At 29.2% G+C, this 14160-nt stretch overlaps 1 protein-coding gene across 2 annotated transcripts in view; it reads left to right on the forward strand.

Annotated features, from left to right (window-relative positions):
* LOC129958220 (pyridoxal phosphate homeostasis protein-like) overlaps positions 1-14160 on the forward strand; it is a 30143-nt gene that overhangs the window by 4949 nt on the left and 11034 nt on the right. Inside the window, exon 6 of one of the 2 annotated variants that reach the window (XM_056070503.1) lies at positions 516-748. In XM_056070503.1, coding sequence (XP_055926478.1) covers positions 516-748 — 233 coding nt within the window. The remainder of the gene's footprint in view (positions 1-515; positions 749-14160) is intronic. The other variant, XM_056070504.1, reaches the window with a different exon arrangement.

Raw genomic sequence — 14160 nt, forward strand, 5'->3', positions numbered from 1 at the left:
TTTTCTGAAAAGCTATAAACAGTTCAAATATGTTATAAATCTTTTGGATAGTTTTTTAACTGAACTGTAGCGATAATATTTATGTTGAATTCTGTGTATAAAATGTTTATTTTGATAGCATTGAATTTTTCTAAGCTTATAATAGTACTTCATTTCTTAGTATAGCTTGATGTTAATAAAAGTGAACATGAAATTATTTCTACTTGTTGCTGAATTTAAGTATTTAGTTACTAAGGATTTTTTTTTATTTTTTATTTTTTTTATGGTTTTTACCTTAAATGAAATAAGATTGGTAGAATACCTTGCAGTATTAGTAAATTATGAGTGATTCTATAACATTTGGTATCAAGTGTGTTAGTGTATCATATCGCTACTTTTAATATGTTAAGAAAATCACCATGAATAAAGCGGCTACATACTTTTTATTTCTTACTTGTAAGCAAAAAACTAAAAAGCAATCGATGATTTAAGGTCCTTGTTTTTTTTTTAATTGAGACATTTTCCCCCCATTACAGCTAAAAGTGGAGTTACACCTGATGATGCATTGGAACTAGTTGAGCATGTGATTAATAAATGTCCAGATTTGAAGTTGGATGGCTTAATGACTTTAGGAGCTCCTGATCATGATGTTACAAAAGGTCCTAATCCTGATTTTGTAACTCTTCAAAAGCTGAAGGATACTATTGATGCAAGATTTGAAGAGAAAGTCAATTTAAGTATGGGGACATCTGGTGATTTTGAGCATGCTGTGAGTTATTTTTTAAACTTATTTTATAGAAAACTTGTGAGTATGATGTATCAAGTAATGCCTATTATATAACAAAGAAATGAAAAACTGTAGGCGGAAAAGGCTCATTAGGTAACATTTGAAAAAGAGATGGAAAAACATTTCCTAAATGTAATTTTTTCAAACAAGTATACATACACATTTCTCAAGTGTGATAAAGTAACAATTTTGTCAATAGGCGTTTTTTTTCCTTAAATATATCCATATTCTGTTGAAAAGCATACCCATATTGAAAATTTCAATGATTTTAAGGCAATAGATGGGAATTTCACATGTTAAACATGTTTTGGAATGCCTTGCATGTGCCTGTTTCCTACTCTTTGTTCTGAGATAGTTTTCTTTCTTTCTTTTTTTTTTTTTCAAGTGTAATATAAGCGCAAGCATTCCTAACTTAAGCTTTGTAGATAGTTTTCACAAAAATGTTTTTCTTTACGAATCTATCTGAATCAGTATTTGTAAACTGCAAACTTATTTGTTCGAAACTCCTCAGTGCACTCTACCCTGTATGATTGGATGTCATGTAAGAGGCTTTTGTTATCCAGCAGTTAACCCTTTAACTGTAACAGAGTAGGTACATGCGCCTAGAGGTCTAAATGTTAAGGCGTATATTTATATCCATAAAATTTATATGGTATATTTATGTCCATAAGACCAAAAAATATAAATTTAATCAAATTAATCTACTTTAAATCAGTGAGCATGCAAATAAAAAAAAAAGATTATATACTGCAAAATCTAAGCAAAAAATAAAATCTTATTTCTTTGAGTTGATGTCTGAAGAAAATAATTCTTTTTTTTAATCTTAATTTTAATACTGGCAAAACGTCATCATTGAATGTTTTGATGGAATTGAAGAATTATTTTAAAAAAACATTGTTATAGATTATGAATAGAATTAAATTTTTAAAATTTATTGGAAACAGTAAAAGAAATTGTACGAAATGAAACTGATATGATTAAAAGAGGTTTTTAACTTTTAAGAGCCAATGGAATATATGAACTATCAGTTTCTCTAGACAAGCCATAGCGATTATTCATCTGGCGATGGTTAAGCTTATTTACTACCTTGACTTGCACCTGATATTGGGATCATCTATTTACCAAGATACCCATTTACTTTATAATTTCTTTCAACACGCAAGATGGGAAACCCTCTTAAAAAATACAAAATATTAAAAATAATAATAATTTTTGTGTACAGCAAAAACAGTGGTAGTAATAATGATGAGAATAATCTTAATTGCCTTGTATACATACACCACTTTTGATGAGAATTTTTGGAAGTATGCAAGTATACATTAACCATACATGTTTGAGAATCTGTTACTGAGTGATTTTTGAAATTTCAGGCGTGGGGCGGAGGGGGGGATGTGAACAAATAATTATTTTTTAAATTATTACATATTTTATCTCTAAAATCCATGATAAATAGGTTAATAGCCCAGTAGCCTTGACATTATATAATAAAATTGTAAATAAAATGTTTTTACTGTAATTTTTAAAATTCCTAATTAAACTCCTTAACAGATCAATTTCAGTAGAAACTGCATGGTATCAAAAAATATACGGGGGGGGGGACATTTTAAGGCTGAGAGTTGCATATGAAACAAGTCTGATGATTTCAAATCCTTGGAAGCATAGTTTTATTGCATTTCTCTAAATTTTCTCCATAGATAAAAAATGTAAATTTCTCGGACAGGTTTGAAAATTGAAATATAAAGTTATTTCCCTGTTTTAAAGTACTTATACGTATGAGCAATTATTTTCTCTTGACATGAAATAAGTTCTCTATCAGATCCAGAATTACTGATATTCACCTTGTATCATTTTGAAATTAATCACTATTGACAAATTATTTCATGAAATAGGATTGAGGGTAACTGAAGATGCCTTGTGCAAGGAAGGAAACATTGATATTAGTTTGTCTTTTTCTTTTTTTACATTTTTGACATGACATTTTTGAAATAGACCAACATTTTCAAAAAGAAAACTTTCTTTGTCTCTCATGTAAACCTTGTTTGCTTTGGCCAAGCCTGACATATGAGTTTGACATCTTTGCTATAAAGAATGAGAGAGATGTTATAAAGATTTATGAAAAAGTTAACCACTTTAAAATGCAATTGGAGCAAGATTTTGTGTAAATATTTAAAATATATTATTGAATCCATGGGTCTAGAATCCTTTGTTGGTTTGATGATACTTATAATTTAATTCCAACTAATTACGTATTTTATTGTTTTTAATTATGTACAAGTTAAGATTTTTTAATGTTGACTACTCGAAAGAGATATTTAAAACAGATTGTAAGTGAAACTGGTAATGCAAAATATCATATGTGTATATATATATTGTATATAAAGCAAAAGCATGTAATTTAAACACAGCAAATATTTTAATAAATTTAACCCTGAAGTTATGATTAGGATAGTTGTGAAAGGATTAAACTACAGATTTATGTTAAAATGTTTTTTTATGCAAATTAAAATTTCCTATGTGTGAAGTCTACAATGGATTAAAATCTCAGAAAAATAAGTTTAATGTAAAAATTATTTTTATATAAGATTTTTAAAGCAGGAACTCATATATAAAGTAAATTTGTTCAGTAGATAGATTACAACAAAGGTTTATAGCAACTCAATTTCTCAATTCTAAAATTGAATATGCTTTAAAAATCTAAAATTTTGAATAATTCAGAATATTTATACAATAAAAAAAAGATGTTTATTTAAAAAAAATTACTGGATTTTAACTTATTTACTTACACCAGAAGTTTGATTATTACTAACTAAAAGTTTTACATTTTTTCAATATCTTACTTATATATAAATATATTTTTAAAATAAAATGCAAAATATTGAACCTCTAAAATATTCTATTCGAGAAGGTTTAAAAAAAATTTAAAAAAAAAAAAAAACATCTAGAATACAATCAGTCTAGTACAATAAAAAAAATCTAAAGTTATTGTAATATTCCATATACACGCTTAAGAAGAACGACAAACTGAAGTATTTGCCATTGTTCATTTCCCCCAGATTCTATGTTAAGGATATGTAACTAGCCTTTTTAATAATTTCATTGTATAAGAGAAGTTTGTATTTGAATTAAATCAATCAACCACAAAAAATATGTGAAGTCAAATTTTAATAGTGGAACATGGCTCATTATATGTACACACAAATAATTTTGTAAGTTATTTTAATAAAAATAAATATTTGTTAGATTTATTACTAACCCTATATCTGCTTAACTGACAAGGAAACTTACACAAACAGAAATATGTGATGATCTGTACTAGATTCAAAATATTTGAATTGTGTACAGCTTGCAATTCCAAATTAAACATTAATTTTTAAAAAAAATACATTTGTGAATTATTAAAAGATAATAGTTTTTCAAATTTCAGTTATTTGTAAATTGCATTTATAAATACCTGAAAATATTTCAAATAGCTATATTAAACCATTAAGGCTTTTGATGCTGGATTTTATGCATTAACAAAATATAAATATGAACACACAATAATACACATTTTTGATTAATCACATACATTCACATTTCTTTCAAGCATAAAAATAATCGAAAGTCTATTCAAAATATTTCCAATAAAAACTATTATCGTATTTAACTAAGATTAATCGAAAATAACGGATGCGACCAGATCGTTTTTGATTTTAAATCAATCATATACATTCATATTTCCGTCATGCTTATAAATAATCGAAATTACATTCAAAATATTTCCAATGCAAATAACAATCATATTTAAAATTAAACAAAAATAGGTTCAAAACAATCTTTCAGCTGTCCAAAAACAACGGACTCGACCATGTCGCTCTTGAGGATAGGCGTAATAAACTACTACTCTGAAAATTTTCCCCTCGCAACTTTTTCCTTCAGAGCAGAATTTTTGGAGCAGCCCTCAGACGCTTCTATGGTAATCAACGAAGTATATTTTAGCGCTCGATTAAAATTTGTTTGATAAAAATTTCTGTTGTAATTTCTGTCTTTTTTATTTCTCTTTTGTCATTTTTACTCTGATTGAACAGTATTTTCAGCGGGATCTCTTCATAGCATTTGGTGTAATATTCTGAAGCAGTATTAATTATCTGAGTAAAGTGCTGAATTAATTTCAGGTGTAAAAAATGTTTATTGAAATGATCGGAAATATTCGTGTAACAGGCGACTATATCTTTCGACTCCAGGTTGAGTATCTTGAACATGATTGGCTGGTATGGTCATGTGATTCACTGACGTATTATCCCTATGGCGTAATTTCCCTTTTAATATGTAAGCACGCATTCTATTAAAAAGCACATGCTGTTTGATATTGAAATGCTATTATGTCAGTAAAATTTAAAATTGATATTGGAATATATATTTAACTATGGATTACAAATCTGAAATTTATATATAATATTATAGGGAAAAAATCCTGTAATAAAAGGTCATTGTATTAGACGTCAGCGATAATATAAAACCTTGAATAACTTTCATAATAATATTTCATTAGCAAATACAATTTGAAAATCTTAAGCAATGAAAAGCAAGAAGATTTTTACCTAGTTGAATGCACAACATGCATTTAATTCCCAGTTAGATGTGAAATTTATTTACACAACTGATAATAATTTTTTGTCCATCTTTTACATCATTTGCCAATGAAATGCTTTTTTTTTTAATTATAGAAATAGTTGTGTAATATATGTTCAAAATATTTCATGTAAATTAAGTAGGACTTACTAAATGTATCTTACATGCTTAATGATCTGAAAAAAATGACATGGAAGATTTTGTAAGAAGTTATTTTATTAATAAAGATAAGTATTGGTTAGAACTAACATCTAATCGTACATCTGCTAAACTGACATGGATAGTTACATAAACAGAAATATGTGATGAGCTGTATAAGCTTCAAAATATTTGAATCGCTTACAGCTTGCAGTTATTGTATGCATATTAAACATTAATTCACAAGGCAATTACATTTGTAAATGATTTGAAAGATACTAGTTTTTAAATGCCCACTATAATTGCATTTATAAATAACTGAAAATACTACATTATTGAGGCTTTTGTTACTGGATTTTATGCATTCATAAAATATAAATATTAACTCACAATAATAACACATTTTAAATTCATCATATACATTCACATTTCTGTTATGCCTAAAAATAATCGGAAGTACATTCAAAATATTTCAAAAAAGAAACTACAATCATATTTAAGATTGATCCCAAATAGCGATGCTTCCTGCTCATTTTTCATTTAAAATTTATCATACACATTCGCATTCCCGTCATGCTTGTAAATTACATTCCAAATATTTTCAATTCAAACAACAGTCATATTTAAAATTAATCAAAAATAGGTTCAAAACAATCTTTCCGTTGCAATGAGTAAACGTCAGTGAATCACATGACCAGACCAGCCAATCATGTGCAAGATGATCAACCTGGAGTCGAAGGATGTAGCCGCCTGTTTCGTGTACGGCATTTGTTTACATTTGGCTGTTGTCATCTATACTTATAATAAAGCTCAGTGTGTGTGTGTGTGTGTGTGTGTGTGTGTTGGCGCTCTACAGGCCAGGTCATTTGACATACAGCTATTAAATTTGGTACATGTATACCTTAGAGGTCAGGAATGTGCACCTGGGGTCCTTTTTTTGAAATTTTAATTAGAATTTTAATTATTAATTAAAAACTAACTTTCCCGCCAAAAAAATCTTCCATTTTCCCCACCGCCAACTTTTCCGCCAAAAAAATCTTCCATTTTCCCCACCGCCAAATAAGTAAGGCATCAGTTGTTTTTTTCTCCCAACAGTCATGAGGCTAGGGTTAACATTTTTCGACGGATTATTTCAAACGATTCTGTTTATTTTCTTAATGTTTTATGCATTTAAAATTAAACATTGTTAATTAATCCATGTTTCAGATTCATTCTGAAGTACTTTTGAATTAAAATAACACAGAATAAAGGAAATTAAAAATGTCTAATCTGCATAGCGTTACCCCAACTGGCGTAGAAAAATTTACGCATTTGCGTTAACGTAACTGGCGAAGAAAATCCACGCATGCGCATTGTTCTGATTGTTGGCATGACAACCAACGGACGATTTAAATTATTTTTGGGTTAGTTGCATGCTTTTGTAAGTAAGTTGTAAGTTGTATTTATGTTAGTTATATATTTTTTGTATATGCTTATAGTTTTAAGTACATCGTTTTTTAAGTAGTTTTTTTTAAACCTGTTTTCGACTGTTTATTTTAAACGATTCATTTTATTTTCTTAGTGTTTGATGCATTTAAAATTAAACATTGTTAATGAATCGATCTGTTCATGATGAATCTGAGAAATTTTTGTTGACAAATTCTTGAGATATTACATAAATTAAGAAAGATATTCTTTAGTGACCATAAAGTTTAAACGCTCAGTGACTCTATTATCAGTAATCATATTATTAGAAAAAATGCTTTGTTTCAGTAAAAAATATTATTATATTAATTGCAGATTAATCATTTACACTTTAATTTAAAGCATAATTTCTACGAGGGGTAACAGAAAATTAGAGAGATACATATCACGCTATAACTGAAGGCCTTTATAATATTATGAGTGAATTATATGACTATCAAAATTTGAAGTTTTAAAATATTTTGCTGAAGAATCTATTAAAGTTGGAATTGCGTAAAATATTTAATGTAACGACCGGAGTTTAAGCCCCTGCTTTGCGCAATTTTTAAAAATCGCCAACAACGGCCTTGCGAAATGTTCAAAAGCAAAGGAGCAGATGTTCAATTATAGTGCATAATAAAGATTGCCAGCTTGGCGCGTTATCGCAACTTGGCGAAGAAGGGGGTTAAACTCCGGTTCAACCTATTTAATTATTAAAATTTAAACGAACATTAAGATTGGCGAACCGGCTGGTCGCCAAAGGCGGCTAGTTCAACAATAAGTAATGAAACGATTTCTGTGCCATTTGTATTAATAACTTCCTCTGTAATTTGTTTCTAGTCATGAAACTGCATCTGTTCGTTTAGAATGCAATAAAATAATCATATTTTGGAATTATAAGCAATGATGAGAAGAAAAGTAGATACTGACGAAAACAATGTTGGAATAAAGTGCAAAAAAATTTAAGAAAAAACAGTGAATTTTTTCTCATATTTATTTTAACATTAAAATTCATATTTCTTTTAAACAATAAAAAATATATTGAATTAAGTGATTCAGGCCCAGACACAATTTAAATAGTGCTCTTGAATTTTTCTTTGAGGAAAAGAATCAAACCTCAGAGAAATTCTCACTGCAAATATTTTGTTATGCATAAAGCAATTGTAACTTTACAGATGCTTTCATGGAGCCATAAAATTATATAACCGACGTTCAAATAATATCAAAACCTTACACGTCTTCATATGGAAACGACCCCTTAACAAAAAAATGTCAGATATCGCTCTGTGTAATCATAATATATTAATCAAAGTTTGTACTGTGGGTATTTTTTTTTCCTTGGGAAATCTATTCATATCAAAAAAGGGTGTTGCTATAGAAAATTTCAAAATTTGTGCAATTTTAAATATGTAGATATCCCCTTATAAAAATTTTACGCACGTTATATTTGGTATGCATTACTGTCTTTAGAATGGTACTTTTAGTTTTCTCATAGGATGAACGATTGCAAAATAAATTTGGGTGGCTCCTTTTCTTTTTTTTTTTTTTTTCCCCTCCAAAACTTGACATCAGGAATTGAAAAGGTTGTCTCAAATTTTCATTTATGTTTATAAAAGAACTTGATTGCATAAACAGATTAAGTTTCATCTATTCAAGGGATGTTTGATTGCATAAATGGGCAGGCCATTTTACCAAATTGGTGGTTAAAGTACCTCTGGCTACTATGTCTGCTACATTGTTTGTTGAATTGACATTTCTCTAATCATAATTTGGACATAGAGTTAATTATCTTCACACGACTGGGCGTTTTCAGTTTCTCAAAAGAAAGGGTGTGTGTGTTTTTTTTTTTCCATGCTAAAGTATAGTAGTAGAGTCCACATGTAGATGTGATTAAGATGTTACTTGCATGAGAAATCGCCCTTGACACAACACGAGCTAACAACAATGTAACAGAAAGTTTTAGACGAGGCTTAATTAATGCCTTTATTGGACAAACTTTTAATTTACTACACTAAAGATCTTTCCTGGTGTATCACAGAGCAATACAGATCTGTGATTATGGGATAGGTGATTATAACACTTAGAAGGGTTTGTAGTTAGTGTGCTGCTTTTAAACTATTAACCTGTCTTATAGATCGTTTGGTGGAATTGTGTAATTCCAATTTCTTTGCAGCAAAAATCTCTGAAGAAAGACTTGTTCTCTTCTTACGACTGAATTGACTGACTCAAAGGATCAGACACTCTAGCTGTGACTGAAAGATCTTTGCGCTATGAGAAATTATACTTCAGTTTTACAGTAACTTAAAAATGAAAACATTCGATGTAGGATGCCACAAAATTCTTAGTATTTGACAGTATTTGAATATGATGGAAGTTAGACCTATTTATGGAGTTTGCATACCCCTTTTGTTTAAGAGTTGTATCAACTGAATTTCTTAAAATTTAGCTTCTTCTAAATTATTTGATCTATTTAAAATGTAATCAGCATAGATATGCTTTAGATACTTGGGGAAATTCTTTTTGTTCATCTTCAGCTAATGCCAAGCTAGAGTTCTTGTGGCTAACAATAGAGCACATGTTATTCCATATATGACAATCCATAGCCTCTATGCCTTTACTGGAGCAAATTGATTGGAGTACTACAAAATTATGTGCAAATCTGTCTGATTCGTCAACTGAACTCTGGCTTAACAATTTTCTTATATCTGTATTAAATACAAACTGATATGTTCATTTAGAATTATATATTATGCTGATATATTCATTAGAAATTGTTCGTTCCGAATCTTTAAACAGCTGAAAATAATTCTTGTTGGATTGTTCTGCCACTACTTAATAATACAGAATTAAACGCAACTCCATTGCTAAAATTTCGTTTTACATCAAAAACGATTCGCTAAGGTAATTATGTGCTTTCTGGGGAAAAGATGGCATGATGAGGAATGAAGTAATTACTACTTCCTTTATCAGCTCAATCTCAAATTCTTTGCATGTGATTTAAGCGGAAGATATTCATCCATGAATAATTTATATAGTGTGGTCATAGTTTTATTTTAATCTAACTTTTCCAGAGTAAATTTAAACGTCTTTCTCCTATTTCTTTGGAATCACCTAACATTGAACTTTTATCTTCGATTATTGATAATTTAACTGTATAGATTCCGGTTTCATTTCTTTTATGTGTAGAACTAAATTTTTCTTCACAGTATTGTTTTTCAAAAGTTCTGAGTTCTTTCAATTCATCTGCGATACCACCAGACAAAGTTTTTAATTCAAAGTAACTTTTAACCAAATTTTCTAGACTACCATTTTCCAAAATTATTCTATAAAAAAATATTAAGATGTACTTTTATAGCTCTTGTTACTAATTATCCAAACGCGCTGTTTTGTCTAATGTCTAAAGTTTTCTTCATTCAGTAATTCAAATTCTATTAATGCATTAATTTTGCTAGGAATATGCAAGTTAGGATCGGCAAGTTTTATTTCATTTGGGAAATTTGCATTTGAAACATCAGTTCTATTCCAGGTATCAACTGTGTTATTTTTGGTAAAATTAAAAACGATGCAGTTCTCAAAAAATCATTATTTTCGTTTGATACATGTGTATTAAATTTATTTTTAACAAAAAGTTCATTTCTGCTGATCTTTGAAATTAATGTTTATATTTATGTTTATACAGAGAGAGAACAACGTCAAATGTTTGAGTATTAACAGTACTTCCGCTACCCCCCCCCGCCCCCCGCCCTTTTTTTTTTTTTTTTTTGACCGGATGAATCATTAATATGTACTTGCGTGGTGCAAAGTAATTTATTACACTTTAGTTTGGAATAATTTGCCAAAGTTGATCCAGCCAGTTACAGAGTGTCATACAGACGCATCATCAGAATAAGTTGTGGTTGCATTAGGTCCGACTTCATTCTGAGTGGCAACGAATTTCACTTTCGATTTCGCAATACTGATTTCCCTCTTCAATTCGAGACAAATGAAAGAATTATGGCAGGCCTTTTGATATACGAAAGTTGTTTGAAATTTCATTATGTGCCATTTAAATCAATTTTTACTGAAACGGTGATTTTTTTTAATAATTCGATTCCATCTGGAATGCCCATTTTTAAAAATTCATAGCGTCGTTCTTTCATAAAATACGTGATTTTTCATCATGTTTGCTTTTATTTCAATTAATAAGGAAATTCTTTTTCTTTTGCTTATTTATTACGATAGAATTTTCTTTACAAAATTTATAAGAGCGTTTTTATTAAAATGATTTTTCCTAATTGATCTAATATCTTTGCTCTTCACTGCAAAAACTGCAAATGTTGATTTAAAGAAAGAATTTCTTTCCTCATTTGCGATAATTCGTAGAATATTCTGCTATCTTTGTCAAGCCGTTCTAAATTTATATTTACTAAAACAACATTCCGTAAATAATTACACTCAAGTTTTAAATTTTGTTATAGCTCTCAAGCTTTTTGTTTATTGTATTTGCGATATTTTTTAATCCTAAAGTAGATTTAAAATATGAATATTTTTAACTATTCTTTTACTTTTGAAACGATCTTCAAGAGCCGAAATTAGCGTCTCAAATCTTCATTTAATAGAAGACAAACATTAAATAAAATAGTTTTTGATTACTTGTTAAATCTTAATTGTCAGTTATTATGCACATAGGTTGATTCTTATAGCTGGAGAACTTTTCTGTTTTACCATTAAGTTTTGACATTGGTATTCAGGAAATTTTGATTTCAATACAATATAGTGAATTTATAATTTTAAGTCTGAATTTTAGTTTCATGCTTATCATTAATTTTAAATTTAGAGTGTTAGCAACTGAGATTTACCTCTAATTCATCCCGTTGAGCTTCTAAATCTAGCAATTCTTCATCATGTTTTGCATTAATTTCTTCATATTCATCGATTTCTAAATAGCTGTTAAACAATCTTTTAATTCCATTTTTTTTATTTCTTGAATTTTGGCCAGTTTTTGTTGCACTTGTTGCTAGTCTCTCCCCCCCCCCCTCCCGCTCTTCTTTTATGGATTGACAACTATCGATGAACTTTTTAATGTTAGCCAGTTTCTATATTATTATCCCGCAGATGCGATTAAGCTCCTTGGCTGTGAGAGGTTTTCTTTGTATTGCAGTGCCCATTGCTGCTAATCCGTCTACAGCTTGCTAGGACCAGAATGAAGACAATTGAAATGAAAATTGACTTTTTAACAATGAATTAAATTTCATATTTGGGTCCTTCGCTGTAAAGGAAGGCACAGTTACATTTTAGTGATGCTGTATGCAGGAATTATCTCTCGAACCTATCAGACTCATTCCTAGCCCCAGCAAAATTACTGAGCAGATCATCGTTAATAGATTAAACAACTATGTGGAAGATCGTATTCTTTATTGTAATTTGGCTGTTAATAAGCTTCTTAGAATGACGGAGAGTTAGTTATACAGCAAGATTTCATCAATGGATTGAGTACAAGGACTGTTTTTGTGGACGTCACCGAAGCATTTGATCGAGTTTGAATCGATAGTCTGTTTGAAATGATCATGATGGAGGTTACTCACAAAATCATCAAACTCCTTCTTCCTGGTGTTCTCTTCACATGGAAATAAAACCCTACCTCATCCTCCAAAGTTATTAAAACGGAACATTCCCTTGAACAATGATATAACTTATTTCGTCATTACCCTTTATAAGCATTTAAATTTTAAGAAATATATCCTAGAAAGTTAGCTAACTACAAATGAACTGAAGCTAAATTTCGCAATTCTCAATCCAAGCTTTCAAGTAAAAATAGACTTTTCATCTGCAAGGCTAAGAATGCTTATTTTATATGCATCCTCCATTTGGGCGACTACGGCCAGGGCTCATACCCAAGAATTAGAAAACAAGGCGGTGAGTAAAATTAACAATATGCCGTATAATATTTGCAAAAACCATCAACTCCTCACCATCAACGAATTCCGCATAAAACTGTCTACAAGACATTTTGATAAACTGGGTAAATGCGAAAGTGCAGCAATTAAAGAAATTGAAACCTACGATCCTAAGCACCCTAAGACCATCCAAGGACCTCAACATTTCATCTGTGATTGGGCATCATTGACTTTCTGCTTTATCATATTAACATGACGCCATGACCCTTTCTTTGCCATTTGATTCCGTCATGAAGAATCATTCTTTTCTCCCCATTTTTTTCTGTTTTTATTTAAAAGGTTAATTAAACATCAATATTTATTATGCATTATTAACAAACCATTAGCATATTGCTATTTGTTGTCATTGTTAAGCCACCTTTAGGCATCCAGTTGTACCTGAAAATTAAGAGCCTTGAGTTCATGCACTCTTTGCCATCCTCCCACAAACAAATTATGAACAAGTATTCCGGTTTGAAAACTGTTCAGATTTTGCATTTCGTTACCTGAAGGCGCTGTTGCAAGGAGACGTAATGGCGTGTCTATTACTTCCATGGAATTATTATGTATAAAGCAGTGGATTAATGGCATTTTTTGATTGGCCTGTATTATTCATGTTAGCATCTTACTCCCTCTTGATTTTACGAGCAGAAAATATTTTAAACAAGATTAGTAAGATTAAAACTAAAATAAAATGTGCATAGAAATACCAATAATCAGTGAAATCTGACAAAAAATATTAAACAAAATAAAATTATATCAATTTTTTTAGTATAAAAATGTAAATCAAATAAATTTCTTAAAATAGTAAATCATCAAACTAATCATAAATTTGAAGATAATTGAAATGAAATGAAAATTATTTTATTTGATACATTAGAAAATGCAGTATTTTTACTATTGTTCATTCTTTTTCTTTTTTTTTGTGCACAATTCGAGTCTGGAATCTTGTTGATTATTAATTAATTTTTTCCGGATGAATTTTGACGTTTTTGTAGAGTAGGAACATTTTAAAACACTTTTTGAAGATGCTTCATATTTTTCTTTTGGCGTGGATGTGATATAATTAAATAATTAATTTTTATTGTGATATTGATGTAATGAAATGACTTTTTTTTTTTAAAAAAATTTGTCAAAGTTATATGTTGTGTTGGTTACGAATTATTTTCTGTTTTGGTAAATTTTAATATTGATTTTGTTATTTTGGTAAATTATTATACTTTGATAATTTTTTTTATTTAAAAATTATGATTTTTTTTGTTGTTATTTCAACTAATTCCATGAATT

The sequence above is a fragment of the Argiope bruennichi genome, chromosome X1, assembly GCF_947563725.1.
Source record: "Argiope bruennichi chromosome X1, qqArgBrue1.1, whole genome shotgun sequence".
Taxonomy (NCBI): Eukaryota; Metazoa; Arthropoda; class Arachnida; order Araneae; family Araneidae; genus Argiope; species Argiope bruennichi.